This window comes from Doryrhamphus excisus, linkage group LG4, assembly GCF_037039965.1.
Source record: "Doryrhamphus excisus strain RoL-2023G ecotype Guam linkage group LG4, RoL_Dexc_Guam_v1.1, whole genome shotgun sequence".
NCBI classification, from domain to species: Eukaryota; Metazoa; Chordata; class Actinopteri; order Syngnathiformes; family Syngnathidae; genus Doryrhamphus; species Doryrhamphus excisus.
In genome coordinates, this window is record NC_136360.1 from 9,203,929 (window position 1) to 9,221,036 (window position 17,108).

Consider the following 17,108-nt stretch of genomic DNA (forward strand, 5'->3'; position numbering starts at 1 on the left):
TTATTCTACATTATTTCACAGTCACATCCTGCACACTTAAAAAACATAAACCACACAATGAAAGATCTTGGATATTAAATATATTATGAAGAATGTAAAATATACGTCTGTATGTCATACATAGGGCATAACTCAGACATAGCTGCTAATGATGATTAATCATGATTAATTAAAAAAATGATTAATCTGACTAATTTTTCATCATTTGCCAGCCCTACATATAACAAACAACTCCATATCCATTTCCACAAGTTTGGTGTTGATTACATGTATTTGCAAGTAAAAGACATCAATAAATAGATTGTATCATGTGAACTTTGTATATTTTCAACAAGTGCAGCTCTGCAGAGAAAATACGAGCATTTGCATTCAAATAGAGCTAGGTAAGCCCTTTGTAGTTGAAAGAAAATGTAGTGGTATCCAAAAGCTTTGTGGGGGGGGGGTTCAAAAACCAAAGTGAATTCAAGTACAAGGAAAGCACAAGCTATTTAAAAACATGGCAAAAACAGACTTGAAACTTCAGCCAAACACACACACACACACCCCTAAACATACTAAATTATTGTAACATCACCATCAACAGGCATCTCAGAGCACAACAATTCCTGCCAATTAAGAATCAATAGGCACTTGGAGGCTACAGTCCGCAATATACTGCATCTCATCTCAGTATAGGAACAAAGATGGCAATAAAAAAGAACCCTTTAAAAAAGTTTTACTTTAGAAAACCATGAAAAACCCAGAGAAGCCGAACATGTCCGGTTAACCTCTTTTGGATGTTTAAATTGGAACACTGCACAACATTTGACGCCGAATGAAAAAAATATATAGAATTGTAAAAATACATTAAAAAAGAACAACACTGAAATCACTGTCTTCTTTTACAGATAAATAGTTTTTCATTTGGTTAGTGTTATGACACTCTAAATGCTCCAATTAACACCTCTATTCAGTTGCTGGGTCTTACTGCTATTACAACATTGTTTCTGTTGCTGCGGTGTTATGCAATATATAGTGTACTTGTACGTGTATGTTTTCTTTTCTCATGCACTCCAAATCATTATAAAAGTTATATAATAAAGGTGTTGTATGTAACGAATTTTGAAATGAGGTAAGTAATACTCTCTCTCCAATTATTAATTATTAATCAACCTTCCAATTAACACCACATGCTTCATGTGTTTTACATAAATACTATACAGGCCTTCGTTATACTTACAGCATTTATGGTGAGTTTGCAGACTTATATGAAATAAAGTTTGCATTATTTAATATTAATAGGTAGTAGATGAACCTTTGTTCATGAAAATACAATTCTTAAAGAAAAGCATGTATCTCCAACTTTTGTGATTTAAATAACATCCCAAAGTCATTTTTTATGTTTTTCATACAAAACAGTCACCGTATTTGGAGATACATGCTTTTCAGTTGACATCTTGAAAGTGAGAAACATCATAGTCTTCATAGACAAAGAGACATACTGTAGCTCAACTAAAAGAAGATTACTTGGTATATATACTGTATGTTAAAATACCAATGTTAAAAAGGGTACACTTGGATGAAGATCAACCTTTATCCATGAAGCCAACCAATTCAAAAGCATTTATCTCCAAGACACAAAAACGGGAGATACATGCTCTTCAATGGACAGCAACAAAGTGAAAAACTCATTTTTTAAAAATGTCTCTTCTAAAACTCATTTTATCCCTGTAGTTGCCATGGTGATACTTAAGCAACATTTTTGTGAGGCTAAAGCTTCAGGAGAAGTCGCTTCCATCATAGATGATGGGCTTTTCCATGGTCAGATGGTAAAAGACTTTCTTGGAGATAAACCTGTGGGGAAGAGGTTTTCCATTGAAAACGGCCACAATCCAATTTCCAGATGTATGAAGCTAAACCAACAGGAAGCTTAACTGGAGTAGCAAATCAACATGAGAGTTTTTGTTTTTTAAATGACTCGTTCCCAAGCGCCCGCCCACTCAAGATGGTGAGGGAGTCGCAACGCATCGCCTACCGTGAGAAGGAGTTGTCAAAGATGAGCATGTACGTGCCAGCCCGACGCACTTTCAGCTGTCCTTGAATGGTCTCCTTGTGGGAATTGCAGCGTGTCAAAGGAATAAGAACCTTAAAGAGAAAAGACAGAAATGTTGGCATGTGGGTGGAATTCAATGTCCTTCAGATGCTAATCACTATAAAAGCAAGTGTGATTACTCCCTGCAGGGGGCGCTAATCAATATCTACTGCATGTGGTGTCAAGTTCAGCTTTTGGGGCACCATTTCGTTTATTGATGTTAATACTGACTATATGAGTTTACAACATTATGACAAGGTTGGTCCAGTATTTTAGTATTTCAAGTATATTTTGTTACCTAACTCAGTGCTTTTCAAATATTGGGGCGGGGGAAACAGGCAGAGAGTAACAATGTTACTGCAGACCTGCCAACATGTAAAAGTATATCATACTCAGCATGCAATTTGACTCTTGAATACGCTTGTATGCTTCACAACTTTGCATTTTATAAATAAATATTAACGGTTTCTTAATAGCATTTCAATGGGAGGGGGAAGGGGGGTGTGTGTGAAATCATTTCTGTACCCTGAAAGAAAATGACAGAAAATGATTGACAACCCGCAACCTACAATAACTACATGGGGGGAAAACAATTTTGAAACAGCTCTAACTATGAAGCAGTATACTGTACTGAAAATGTATTCCATTAATACCAGTTAACCTTAAAGTCATATAATCGCCAGGTGCGTGCACTACCATATAACCGCCATGGTCTCTAATAAGCACTGGGTCAAAACCATTGGCTGTGACTAGTCTGTAATGATCATCCCACAACAAATAAAAACCAGCTTAATAATTTTGCCAACCTCGATAAATAAGTGCACGTGTGTTTGTTTTCCTCCTCTCGCTCTACCAAACAGGCTGGATGACACGAGGGTTTACTCTGACTGTGTCTCAACACCTGGGCGTGTTGGTTCTACAGCTGAATGAACGAGTGAACCCTCCTGTCAGTCATTCAGTCTCTTTGCTGGCAAGTGCTCGCTACACTTGGTTGAAGAGATGAGAACAAAAACGATGGTTTCTAAGGTGAATGCCACAGTTCAAAACAGAAGTAACAAGGTGAGCACATGAACACAGACAAGCAGATATGTGTGTGACTTTAATTGGGAGCGTTGTTCTTGTATATGTGGTGAAGACGACTGCAAAGCTAGCATCTTCCTCTGCTGCGGAACATATGGGGTACATAAACAAGATGGTAACGACACCATCTTCACCGCATACTGTACACAAGGATAGGCAGGCTACAGCGTGCAGTGAGAAAGTAAAACAGCGTGATTGTGAGATCTGACACATTTTTGTGATGCAAATGTATTACTCTTTTGAACACATATTGTTTTGAGAAGCCAAACTCACTACTTAACTGGAACTACATTTCTCACCAAGAGCGGCCTCAGTCACTGTTAATGGACTACCCTGCTGATGGGTAACTTTGAAAAAATCCAAACTATCCCCTCAAGATCTCACACATACTGTTTAAACATGCAAAGTAAGAACATGGTACAAAATAAAGTGGGACAGACCCGAGCTTCCCTGTGACCAAAATAATTACAGTATATGGGTGTGTGACTACCTTGGATTGCTCCACTTGAGAATCAGCAGATTCCTGGTATACCACACTAAAGGAGATGCTCTTAGGTTCGGAGGAAAACATCCAGCTGATGGTGGGCCCACAGTCAGCCACAGCAACAGTCACCACACTGTAACAGCTGGACTTGATGAAGAGTTCCCGTGAGCCGTCACCAAACTGGGAAATATCATCGATGCTGAGCGGCACAGCCATCCTGAAAAGATTACCATGCACAGAAGACATTGCATACAAAGACACTAGTTAAAATTCACAGCCAGGCAGCCAGCCATGCCAACACTTACGTGAGTTCTCCTGATTTGAGAAGGTTGATTTCTGAATCCTGCACAGTAAGATTGTTCTCCTCAGGGTCATCAGGGGTTAAATCTCCTACACCTCTGCAAAGAAGGACAACTAGTATTACAGCATGTCTAATACTGTGTAATATAAAGTTCGCCAAGATCCAAGAGTAGGCAGGATAGGTACATCTACCTCAGTGTGTCAGTGAAACCCTCCAGGATAATAACTCTCTGCTTTTGGATTTTACCCACAAGTCTGTGGGGCTGTACAGTTAGAAGGACCAAGCCGATTTGATAAAGCATTCAGCCAACATCACACTGCCACTGGAGCTTTTTTGTCTGGGGTTTTCATTTTCATCTTAGCAGCCAATGAAATGTGCTCTGTCGTCATGGAGATGGCAAAGTTGTCATTACATGTAGCCATCATGAGCCAACTTCAGCCACTGATAAATACACTCATATGCAGTTGAAAGCACCTCTAGGAGCCAGTGGCAATTATTTTCACCCATTTCCAAGCTCAAGACTGAGCCAATGTCAGAGTTTCCCAAAGTTGCTTCACACAGACGTATTATTCCTCAAATCAGTGTCACCTGTTCTCAAAATGCTCTTCTCCACCAAGGAGCTTATATTGTATTTGCAGAAGGAGCCTGAAGTTCCCCTTCATGTCACCATGTACTGTCACTGAGGTGACTTTCATGAAAGCTCCCCGATGATGCAAAAGTGCCTTTTTAATAAGGTTCTCACAGTAATATTTGTCCTTGGAGGCTGTTTACAGTAACAAATATGACAAAAATGTATCATCTCCCCAACTTGTTTGCTCCACGGATATGATACCACCTCTGACATGTCCCTGGCCGCACAAATCCTCATACGCCCACCTATATACGAACACCTTGTTTAAAAATATATATTTTTTAAAAGCAAGTAGTATCAAAATATTGATACAATTTCAGGTGATGTCTAAATGATCACAGATCATAAAAATATCCATTTGTAAACAGCCAATACGCTGTGTAAGATATTTGACAAAAAACAATGAGCTTATGAATTGAGAGACGTGGTAAAACTGAATATGAGGCATTTGTGAGGCAGACAGAAGAGGAGAGCAGTCAGACCACATTGTCCGATGCTGCTAGTGCAAGACAGACATACGTGAGCAAAATGTGGAAAGAACATGAACCAACTTTCCCAGCCTTGAACAAACTAGCAGTGAGATACCCATTAATATTAAAATGTTAATGTGACTATGAATTGTGACTTCATTTTTATTCTTATATATATCTCCAATACCAACGTCAGTATCAGATCGGAAAGGAAATCAGTGGCATCACACATCACAATAGGAGACAGCCGTGTACAAACAGCTCATTTGCAGATGCAGACACACAAATGTACGTTCCCAGTTGGGCTTACTTAAATCACTTAATTGTGGCTTCCTTGCCTAAAAGTGTAGCGTTCTACTTTCCAGCCAAGAATCAGCAGCAGGACCAGAGGGTTTGTATTGTGTTCTAAAAAAAAATAGCAACAAGATGTTCACAGCAGGCACCAAATGATGTTATTTTGCTCACAGCAGGGAACTTGTGTACAGTAATTCCAGATTTCCGAATTCCTATCTTAAGAGGGTAAAAAAGATGAAAGTAAGCTTGTGTTGACCCACTGAGCAGCCTGCAAACACATATTTGTGAACTTTATACGAAAAAGGAAACTAAAGTGTTGGAAAAGTGGCAACCAAAACTCACATATCTAAGGAACCAGGCGGCCTTCGCTCTTGTTCCCCCTCAAAAGAGCCTCCTGTTGTTTGGGAATTGGTGTCACTGTCGTACACGCCATTCACCTCCTCCTCAGTGATTATATCAAAAGTGCCATCATCTGGTTTGTTTCTGTGGTCTGAAACTGGAACAAATAATGATCAGACAACACTATAACGTTCAAGGCAAATTGCACTAATCGTTAAAACGCACAGTTATGCTTTCTAAAGGCTAAAAGCAAAACATGTTCTTTAGTTTCCCAGAGGGAAAATAATCCTAAGCCTCTTTAGTCTATCTTTTTACTTATGCTTGAAGGTTATGAGTCACTGACTAGCTTTAAAGAACAGATGGAGATGTATTGATTAATGTCAACTAAACTGTCATGCCTGAGATGATGCCTTGTACCTGTGACCCTGGGAGTGGGTTTATACGGGGTCGGCTCAGGGGCAGGCTGCATCCCAGCCCCAGGTGGAGACGGCTGCTCATCAGACAGACTCAGTTCGGCCGTGGTGAAGCGCTCCACCACTGCGCTGTGCTGGCTATAACAGTCCCCACAGCAACGCTCCTTCTTGCCACTGTGCTTGGTCATTGCATAATTATTGCTGCAATAGTAGCAGAAGATGCGGCCGCAAAGTCTACACAAACACAAGATACATTTATGGTTAATAAATAATCAATAAATAAGTACTTATTAATAAATAAATAAGTAAATAATTTATAAAGAGTGCATGCACACCTGCAGTGATGCCTGCGCAGCCACCAAGTGAACTGGCCCTGGCAGCCCAGGCAGTGAGTTGCATCTTTGTCCAACAGCCACCAGCGCTCCTCTGCCCGCAGTTTCTGTTCAAACTCCAGTGCGTCCGACTTCTGCCACAGGGCATCTTTATCCCTGGGGGATGAGAAAAATCACACATTTAAGAGTTTTCTGTCAGGTTGTAAAACACTGGATGTAAACCGATCATATTTACGTTAGTATTTAACTGCAAGAGTAAAGCTAAATAAAAAGACAGCTCTTCGTATGATGCCACATTAACCAACCAATAACCAACATAATATAAATGGTGTCAATAAATGTATATTATTATTCGTAATGTGTAGTGTATCTTATTACACTTTGAAAGTGTGAATGTGCGTGAATTTACAAAACAAATGACAGGTCAGTCCATAGGTTGAATATTAATTACAAAAACTGGGAGGGAAGATGACTGAAAGTGACAATGTTGACTGAAATTTTTGCTGATAAATAAAATCAATTGATTTACTGTCTTTCCATGAGAAAAGTGGCTGGTTTGTGATCAACAAAAGCAAATATGTGTCTGTAATTATAATGACTGACATTAACAGTTGTGGCTGTGGAAAACTTTGTAATGTAGTTTTTATCAAGTCCACAAGATAGTAGTAGCTGTTACATGCGTGTTACACTTTCCGTACTGTTTCCAGAGAACCAACTAATGGTATTGATACTGGGAGTAGTTTGCTTCTTACCACTAATGTAGCATTGGTTCCGATACTGCTAGGTCGTGCAATAAATTTGTTATTACCATGTAGTCAACAAGAACTACATTTTCCTTTCAATTTTCTCACACACTTTATGCCAAAAGGTCCTCTGTTTACGACAATTACAACATATTTACATTGTTTCCTGGTTACATACATGCTGCCATAAATTCATTAAAAACTTTGTGCTCCAACACCCCATGTGCTCAATATCGACCACACAGCAAAATCGTATTTTAATGTCTACCTGGATGTTGTAAAGATGATGAGGAGGTGGACAATCAACAATCTCTTGCAAAACAAGCAACTGTCGGCTGAACAATGCGAAAACATCAATAACTGCCAGGTTGCTGCTCCTCTCAAAGCGACAGTATTAACTGAACAGTGTAGTGGTCTTATTGAGATGGAAGAGTGTTAGTGGCTTGGCTTTCATTTTTTATTACGGTTAGATTTAGGTATAATTTAGGTTTAATGTCCAACTGTTTTTAGGTAATATAAACCGCGGGTTATAATTACAGCATTTACAGCAAGTAGTTGACTATTCACAAATAAACCATGGTTTATTAAGTTTTGCTTATTTTTTACTATGGTAAAAAAAATTAAGAGATACAGCCAATGGAAACTGTCCAATTTTCATTCATTAATTTTCTGTACCGCTTATCCTCACAAGGGTCGCGGGGGTTGCTGGAGCCTATCCCAGCTGTCTTCGGGCGAGAGGCGGGGTACACCCTGGACTGGTCGTCAAACAATCACAGGGCACATACAGACAAACAACCATTCACACTCACTTTAATACCTATGGACAATTTGGAGTCTAACATGTTTTAGGAATGTGGGAGGAAACCGGAGTACCCAGAGAAACCCCACAATGCACAGGGAGAACATGCAAACTCCACACAGAGATGGCCGAGGGTGGGATTGAACTCAGGTCTCCTAGCTGTGAGGTCTGCACGCTAACCACTCGACTGCTGTGAAGCCCACTGTCCAATTTTGAATGTTAAAAAAAAATCCCAAAACATCTCAAAGTTTGCAGAACTGGTTTTCCCCTTCAGCAACTTCAAAAGGACAATGTAATAAATCCCAGGTATGCCTCATATGTTGGTAACTGTAAATGGGAGGGTCAGAATCATTACGATAACTCTCACCGTCAGTAGACAGTGGGGGTGTATCTAACGTCTCCAAATATGAGAGGTATTCAGCAAATAATGCAAGTAAAAAAGTAATGCATTATACATGAGGAAGAGTAGTGAAATCAGGTGGGCAGATCTAAGAAAAACTGACTGACAGCATCACTGGTGTTCAGCACTGGAGAAAGTAGAAAGCCTGGTAATAAATAATAATAAATAAAAGCCTCTCCTCTCTTTTCTTTCCTGTACCACTCGCCTCCTGCTCTCATCAAAGTGCCTGTGTTAAGTTTCCTCACGTTCAAACAAAATCTTGCCACCACCATCGCTCTGCTCATTTCCACCTATCTGGCACGAGAAGAACAAAACCTGCTCTTCCTGGAAGATCTAATTGACAACACAGCGGCGCAGTCAAAAAAGAGGCAACTGATAATAGGCAGGTGGTAGTCTCACACACAGATAATGAACCATATCGCTCAATGTGTTCCAGCGATATTAATAGACGAGAGTGTTACCTTATGAGCTCAATGAGCCGTTCTTCCAGGTTGACCTTTGTCCTGTTGAGGTCATCAATCTCCGCCGTCATCTTCACGTGCTGACTTTGTTTGGCTGATTCAGCTGCGCTCAATTTCCGCATCAGCTCCTCACATTCATTTTGCACCGCCAAGTGTGCACTTTCAGCACTAGAAATGACAGAATCACTTTACAATTAATGCCACATCCTGCAACAAAATTCATAAGCTTCCCATCGCATGAACGCAACCTGGTAATCGCGTGTCTCAACTGTTCAATCGCACTCTCGCTCTCACGGACGCTGGCTTCAGTTTTTGTGATGCAAGCATCCTTTTCGCCGCTTAGCTGCAGGTGCTGTTCGTTCTCGGCCTGGAACAAACATTGGTAGAAAAAACAATTTGTTTACTTGTCGGCTGGAAATGACAAAACAACATGTCGAGAGAATATATTTGCCATTTTAATGGGATTTTGTTTTTCTTTTACACCATTTTAAGGAATCTTGTACCGGGGTAGAGAAGAACAGCTGCTTGGGAAGACATATTCAAACCTACTAAGATAAATTTAGTTATCACAAAAGCGAAATTAAGCAGTTTTTTATGTAAAAGGAAAATGTATGTTAACAAAAAATGGTTTAATCCAAGACTCACTGGAGGACTGGCTTTGTGTGATGAACACAATGCACGATATGAAACTATTAACACATAGATTGAGGACTGAAGAAGACATATGTGGAGAAAAATGGGTGAAATGGACACTGTTCACTGACAAATCAAGGAAATGACTAAAATTACACCATGACCATGAATGTGAAACCCTAACTTGTAAACTGTGTATGCCCACTGCCCCTTTTTTAGTTTGTATTAATGTTGAAGTTTTGTTAAAAAAATTTAAAAAAACAAAGGAAAATGTATGGTAATGTAGTGTAACTACTCAAAACGCCTCCATTCAATTTGAAGTATCATCAGCACCATCAGCATCCAGTAGCGTTTTCTACCTCACAACATTGGTTCTGTTGCTGCGGTGTTGTGCAACATACTTTTTCTTTTTCGGGGAATTCAGGAGGCCTGAATTATATGTTGACGATAGATTCAATGCCCTGAGGATATTCTCTGACAGGTGGTTGACTGAGCCACACTGACCAAGAGCATTCTAATCAACTCAAAATATTGATTATCTGCATGATGAGGGAGTATGAATAAAACTAAATTTGGCTCAGGTACAAATAATTATGCTTTACTATCAATTGGATGAAGTGTTACTTCAATTCATCTTAAACATTTACATTAAAATGGTGTATATACTGTATAGTTAACTGCTTGGTTTGCTGCACAGATGGAACTGTGAACTGATTATGTGATGCACTCAATTGTAATCTGATGCATGTTCAAATAAAATTAAAACATTACCATAAATTTCTCTACCGCTTCTGCTACTCCTACCTTCAAAAAGGACTCATTATGTATGAGACATCTCACAAAAATGCATTACAATCGAATGCTGAAGAATGCCTTCCCTCAGAGGGCACAGAGCCCATGTGCCAAAACATAAACAGTGTGGTAGTTTTGCATTGATCCTGTTGAGAGAAAGACCGAGAGGTGCTTGGAGTAGCTATTGTGTTATTATCTACCATGGGCATTTATGTTGAAAGCAAAGGTTTTTTTTTATTCTGTGGATTACAACCTCACACAACAGTGTGGTAATTGGGTCTGCTGAGGCTTGCTTTGACTTCAAGTGTCTATTCATGAATGCACACCAATACATAGTACTACAGTGCTACTGGATGTGTTATTTTGATGTCTGGAGTGCACATACCTCTAGTTCAGACACTCTTATCTGCAAACAGGACACATTCCTCATTTCCTCCTGAAGCTTGACTTTGACATTGAGTAGGTCCTCTGCAACATTCTAATTAAGTGCGAGCAGCACAAAGAGCAGTACATTAACTTTACATTCCAATACAATTACAACTAAAAAACATGCACTGCATATCTTCAGAATCAGGTACAAGCTTGTGTGATAATGTAGAAACAAATTTCATGCTCATGTAGCGTAAATACTTCAATTGACGTCAATTCACTTAATCTCAAAGTTTCAGAGTCGCAAGGTGCAACAAACAATCAAGCCTAAATCGATACATCTACAATAAGATCATTTACGGTAAGTATATTTTTAGACTAAGTCACCTTCATCTGGACCTGATGATTCATGTTCTCTGAGCTCATCTGGAACTTCAGAGCTTCCATCTCCTCTTGACTAGAATCCCTGAGGTTCTGCAGCTGGCTCCTGCTCTTTTCCAGCTGGTCTTGAAGTTCAGCGACAGCTTCGGGAAGTTTCTCTTTCTTCATCAGGTCCTCCTCCAGTCGCTCGTTCTCCAGCTGCAACTCGCCCATGCAGTCCTCCAGGCGCTCCACCTCCTGTCTCAGCTCCTCAAGGACGGTGGCGTCATCTGCCCAGTGCTTCTTGGCCTCTTCTTTCTCCGCACTCAGTTTACAGATGGTCATTCCCAGCTCGGCCATCTCAGTGTTGGCCCTGTGCAAGCCATCGCGTGTCTCAGTGTTCTCCAGGGCGAGTCGGTTGTTTTCAGCTTTCAGGGCAGACAGCTCCTCTCGTAGGGCAGCCGCAGAAATGGACAGCTCAGCATGAGCAGCCATCTCTCTGTCGCGCTGCTCAGTCAGTGCCTCTTCTCTCTTGTTGCACTCTAGTAGTTCTGAGACATGCTTTTGGTTCAGCACCTCTGTTTGGATTTTAAGCTGCTCGGTCAAAGTCCTGAGCTCATCTCTTTGGCCTTCAGTCACCTCCAGCTGTGCTTGGGACTTCAGTTTCTCCTCCTCAGACCTCTGTAAATTCACCTTGAGGTCCAAGATGTCTGCCTGGAGCCTGGACACTTCTTTCATGCTCACGTCCAACTGGCCCTCCACCACAGTCAGCTTGACGGTCACCTCTTGGTTCTCCTTAGCCTGGACGGCGCTTTTCTGCAGCTGACACTTTTCCATGGCCTGCTTCTCAGATGTAACCATTTCAATCATTTCTGTCTGTTTCACACAAGCTGCTTCTGCTTTTGCCTTTGCCACCTCCAGCTCTTGCTCCCTGGACTCCAGAGTACTTACCCTGGACTGCACCTCAACAAGGTGCTTCTCTTTACTGTCAAGTGCCGCCTCTGCAGCTTGGAGTTGCCGTTGAAGATCAACTTCGTTCTTGCGCGACATTCCTAAGCTCTTCTCCAGCTCACTGATTTGGCCGTGAACATTTTTCAAGTCAGCCTGCATGCGAAAGAGAGATGCTTTCACCGTGTCATGCTCCTCTCTCAGACTCTGGTTCTCCTTCTCCAGCCGCTTGGACGTGGCCTCCGAGAGCTTGGTGGCCATGTTGGCCCGCTGCAGACTCTCCTCTAGCGTGCGAGTCTCCTCGCGCAGCCCCTTTTCTTTCTCACCCACAGTCATCTTGGCGTCGTCTAGTTGTCTTCGTACCTGTTTCTCAGAAGCCCTTAGAGATGCTAACTCGTCTTCAAGGATTGTCCGGTTGTCTGCCATCTCCTTCTTCAGTTCCTCATTTCTCTTAGCCGAGGTCAGCAAAGTCTTGTTTAACTCCATGAGATTGGCACACTGTGTCTTATAGTCTTCAAGTTTTGCATCTTTCTCCTGACTGCAACTCTCCAGCCGGTGGAGCTCAGAGGTCAGTTCGTCTCTTTCTGTGCTCAGGCTTTGGTTCTGGACTTCCAGAAGATGGATTTTTTTGCCATAAGATGTTATCTCTGTCTTTTTTATCTCAAGCTGCTGCTTCAGAGCAGTAATTTCTTCTTCTAAAGTCTCCCTCTGGCCAGTAAAACTCTTGTGTAGTTCCCCTAGGTTCCGTTTCACCTCCTCTGCTTCTTTCTCCTTCTCCTCCTGAGATGTCTGAAGGTCCTGCATCTGCCACTGTAAGTTGCTGGTCTCTTTCTCCCTCAGCATCAAGGCACCCTGCAGCACTTCAAGGGCATTGCACTGTTCCTCTACTTTGCTCTCCAGTTTAGCTTTGTCCTCAGACACAGATGTGAGTAGAACGCCAAGTTTTGTTTCGCTCTCCTTTGCAGCAACCTCCTTCACCCTAAGCTCCTCTTCAATCCTTTCTGTATGCCTCCTCTTCTCCTCAGCCTCAGCAACCGCTTGCATCTTCCCTTTCTCTGCATCCTTCAACCTGTCCAACAACTCATGTATCTTTTGTGCTGAATCAAAGTGACTGGCCGCCTGCTGGCCCTTCTCACTCAGCACATTGTCCAACTTGGCCAGTAGCTCGATGTTTTTCCCCTCTGTGGTTGCTAACTTTTCCTGGAGGAGGCGCTGTTCAGCCTCTCTGGCTTTTTCCCCAGCCCGAAGCTTCTCCAAATCTTGGGAAAGAGTCTCCTCTCGTCCTTGCAGAGCTGTGAGCTCTCCCTGCAAGCCTTGTTGGTCTTCTTGCGCAGCCAGTGATATTTCTAGCTGCCTCTGGAGCGCCACCACAACTGCTCTGAGCTCCTCAGCCTCACCACCCAGCTGTTGCACTTTATCCAGGAGCTCCTGCTGCCTCAGCTCCGACTGGTCCAGCTCCAGGCGGAGTTCTTCCACGGTGTTGATGTCCTCATTGCAGGGGGGCAGGGAGTCATTCAGGTCATTCAGCAGACCCTGACCATAGTCTGGGCTGGAGAGGAACTCCGATGCTTGCTAAAAGGTTGAATGAAGATAGTTGAATGAGATATTTATGAAGGCAATGAAGAAAAAACGAACAGTGGAACATCTAAAATGGATTCTCAAAATATGCCTCAGAAGTCACTGCATACCTTGTAAGAGCTCAGTATAGAACACTGAAAAGTATTAACCGCTTCTGTATTTTGCTTTTTCTTTGACTTTTCACATGTTCAATCAACATTTAATGTAAATACTCCAATTATAGCAGGGGCATTAAACACGTAAAGAGGATGGGTAACTGTAGTACTCCAGTACGGGTCTCATGCCCAGATGAATGGGAAAGGTGCCATCAGGAGAAGTGGCTAACAGCTTTAGAACCGATAAGAATGATTTAAAGTTACTTTAAAATATCTGTAAGGTTGCATTGTAATTTCAATGTAACTTAATCTCAACACTTACCTGGGAGTAATTGCTGGCCAGGCTGTTAATACTGGAACTACGACTGGGTGGTTTCCAAGTGTGTCCAGGTGAGCTTGCACCTCCCAGTGTCCTCCTTTTGACAGAACAACATTTATTCATTTCAGTAAATATAAGAGTACCTTAACTTAAAAACATGTCCTGGCACATACAAGAGGTTTACCTTGCAAAAGTAGGCCAGGAGGCATCAAGGTCATAGCCTCTAGAAGCCACATCAAAGTGAACTTCATTCAGCTCGTACAAGTGATTGATGATATCGACACTAAGGTGAGGCTTCAAGAAGGGGCTTCGAGCATAGTACCAGTCACTGTGGAGAAGACAGCAAAAAGATTGAGGACAAACGCTTAATGTGTGCTGCTACTATCAATTCTGCTGCTTGTTCCTCACTGTGGAACAAATAACGGCTTATTCTATTCTATTCCAATCATACTTGTCAGTAAAATAACTGTACCATCGAATAAGAAAACATTTTACCTACCTGGTGACCCTCTGGTTCATGAGGCACTGCTGCAGGGTGTCAGCCAATCGCTGATGTACCAAGGAGTAGCGAATAAAGGCTCGGCCCTTCCCAAGTGACGTCTTCAACTATCAGGAAGCGAAAGAAGACAAATGACAATTTGCTACCATTCCGTCCACATTACTGCAGGTGACTCGGTGCACTCAACATGTAATCCCTAATTTACACAGTTAAACTGATTACTATGATTTGGACTTATGATTTGTGAGAGAGTCATATAAAATGTCCATGCCTGCTCGCCAGGGAACATCCCTCATGAGCAGTCGCTGCATTGAATGACAGCTTTTCATCTCTCCTAAACTGCTTATTAATGATCTAAGCGCTACACTGATTATACTCGATTAGAGTAATGAGTCTTTATAAAGCTCTTCGTACCTCAGATATGGATTTGACAAAGCGGATACCATCATTGGCTCCTTTGATTTTAGCTAGGCAGTCAGCAAAGTAATCCCAGTAGTCTTTCCTTGTGCCAAGAAATGTTGTCTTCTCCTTCTGGTCAAACTGAAAAACAAAATGGCACCACTAGTTATGAAAGAGAAGTGTAATTGAGATTGAACGCTCAAAAAAGTTTGCCACAGGTCCTCTGTATGTCATGGGAGCTCCGCTGTTTTTCATTATCAACTCCAAATGCTAGCCAAAGAGCCCCTGATTTGGCCTACAAGGTCGGATTTGGCCTGATTGCGCCAGTTGAATATCCCTGTATACACACCTGTAGCAGGTACTCCAGCTTGTAAGAGAATTTGTGCAGGTTGGTGCTGTCGTCTGTGATGGGCTCCCCCCTTTCCCTGTACTCTTTAGCAAGCTCTGCAACAGAATCTGCAATTCAAAAGAATAATCATTTAGAATGAAAACAGATAACATTCAAATCTTACATGTTCAGAATTTATAATGCAGCCGAAGAGACATAAGCACCCACATTTTTAGTTTAACCTTTCGGGTCATTTGTATCTATTTGTTACGACAATTGAAAATCAACTACTTGCCTCGTATCCAACGCAAAAACTGGAAGGACACATGTGCTGGGTGTACCCTCAGCACATGCTCTTTGTCTGGCTGCATGCTGACACACACTTTTAACTTTTCTACACACACATCAGAGCAAGTCAAACAAAAGTTGCTCTTTTTTAAACCAGATTAGGTTAGATGGTCCCAAGCATGCAGATCATAGTGTGACGGCAAATCCTCCGGTAGCTTCTCCCCAGTCACACCATGTCAGCCAACAACTGTCCGCTCACGAGCTCCTCTATTCACACACACACACACATATAGAGCTAGTGGCGCACCATGTAGATCACGGATAATCCTCTGGAGCTGGCTCTCTCCAACCGTAGCCCCGGCAGCCATGGTGGCCCCACCCGTCTCTCTTTGGCAACCACAGGGTCACAGGGTTACGTCCAGTCTGCTGCATCAGAAAACGATGAATGAACACAGCGTAAAAAGACTGCCTTCAATAATAAGTTACTCATGCTGTCATGTCCCAAATTGGTGTCAAACTATATACACTGACTTCCCAATGTGCCACAAGAATAACCGGCATCAGTGTTAGTGAACTGATAATTGCAAGAGTTTTCTCTTGAAAAAGGGTAATAATCATAATTTGGAAAAAAACCCAAACAATTTCAGATTGAAAACACACATAAATTAGGACTAACATAACTTTATTAGAGGCTTTAAATTGAGGATGCTTGCCAGCTAGTGTTTATTAATGAGCATTAAACCAGGAAGTGGATATTGGCTCCATCTGGTCACGTGACCTCCGTGGTTGGCTAAAGCTAATTTGAGGGTTTAAGTATAGCAGTTTAGAAAGCAATATACCGTATAACCATTAATTATACAGTCGTAAAGATGGTCAAACAATATCAAATTAACACTAATGTTGCACACATTTTACTACACAGTCCATGTATTACATTTACGGCACTTTTAGACTGTTGTAGCGATTTGTTGCAATAGCGCAACGTTAACTAGGTTAATCTCTAGCTGCTTTATTAAAGTTTGAAAATTGTACTGGACAACTAAGCACACACTAAGTGTCGTTAATAACATCCATTTAGTCACGAAGTCACGAAGAGAATAAAAGGTCTTACACATGACGAGTGTGTCGCTTTAAGCGACTTAAACAACAACCCTTCAAACTTTGTGGCTTTGACGCTCGGCAGACATTTTGTCAATGCCTCGGACACCAAATATACGATATCTTAAAGCGTAAACATTCCTATCGACAAGATAAGAGGAAGAAAAACAAACTTCAACATACTTGTCAGCGAACGACTCATGCCCATAACAACCCAGCTGGTCTGTAAGATCACACACACACGAACTGCTGTGATTGACACATTGTGTCATCCACTTACAAACCGTGTCTTGTGCTCTTCGACCAATGCGATGGGAACGCAAGGCGGGCTTTAATAACTAGCACGGCTGGTTGTCGATGCAGTGTAAACACCAGTGTCATGTGATGTGTGTCATCCAGAAACACTTGTCCTAGTTTTCTGCCATTGCGTTGACAACTGGGCGTATTGTTTAGTTATTTATTATAGTAATAATACCATGTTGAAGTGACTGGGGAATATTATTCTGTAATACATCCTTCTCATTTACCAACTCTCATGAGCAACAGAAAACAACTGAAATGTTTTTATATAGTAATTATAAAAG

The 17,108-nt window shown here is 41.6% G+C and overlaps 1 protein-coding gene across 2 annotated transcripts; it reads right to left on the reverse strand.

Moving 5' to 3' along the window:
- Positions 1 to 301: 301 nt before the first annotated feature.
- fyco1a (FYVE and coiled-coil domain autophagy adaptor 1a) lies at positions 302 to 16,817 on the reverse strand. 2 transcript variants are annotated; one of them, XM_058073099.2, is made up of 18 exons: positions 16,708 to 16,817; positions 15,734 to 15,852; positions 15,160 to 15,266; positions 14,826 to 14,951; positions 14,412 to 14,518; positions 14,097 to 14,240; positions 13,916 to 14,009; positions 11,000 to 13,492; positions 10,629 to 10,721; positions 9,067 to 9,185; positions 8,819 to 8,986; positions 6,419 to 6,571; positions 6,088 to 6,317; positions 5,674 to 5,827; positions 3,941 to 4,033; positions 3,642 to 3,852; positions 2,015 to 2,124; positions 302 to 1,833 (listed from the first exon to the last, which is right to left on the reverse strand). In XM_058073099.2, exons 2-18 carry the CDS (start codon positions 15,792 to 15,794, stop codon positions 1,758 to 1,760), a joined length of 4,539 nt encoding a protein of 1,512 aa, XP_057929082.2. In that variant the 5' UTR covers positions 15,795 to 15,852; positions 16,708 to 16,817; the 3' UTR covers positions 302 to 1,757. The 2 variants fall into 2 exon arrangements, with proteins under 2 accessions (XP_057929082.2, XP_057929084.2); XM_058073101.2 differs by having other exon boundaries at positions 15,734 to 15,849; positions 16,708 to 16,767.
- Between the last annotated feature and the right edge of the window lie 291 nt (positions 16,818 to 17,108).

What these genes read in the sequence shown, in the direction of transcription:
- fyco1a (XM_058073099.2), bottom strand. Translation starts at nt 15,794, where the DNA reads ATGGCTGCCGGGGCTACGGTTGGAGAGAGCCAGCTCCAGAGGATTATC. An exon ending in TCCTGGCCTACTTTTGCAAG is followed by an intron (nt 14,010 to 14,096) that starts GTAAACCTCTTG and finishes TTCTGTCAAAAG; the next exon opens with GAGGACACTGGGAGGTGCAA. An exon ending in TGGCCAGCAATTACTCCCAG is followed by an intron (nt 13,493 to 13,915) that starts GTAAGTGTTGAG and finishes TCAACCTTTTAG; the next exon opens with CAAGCATCGGAGTTCCTCTC.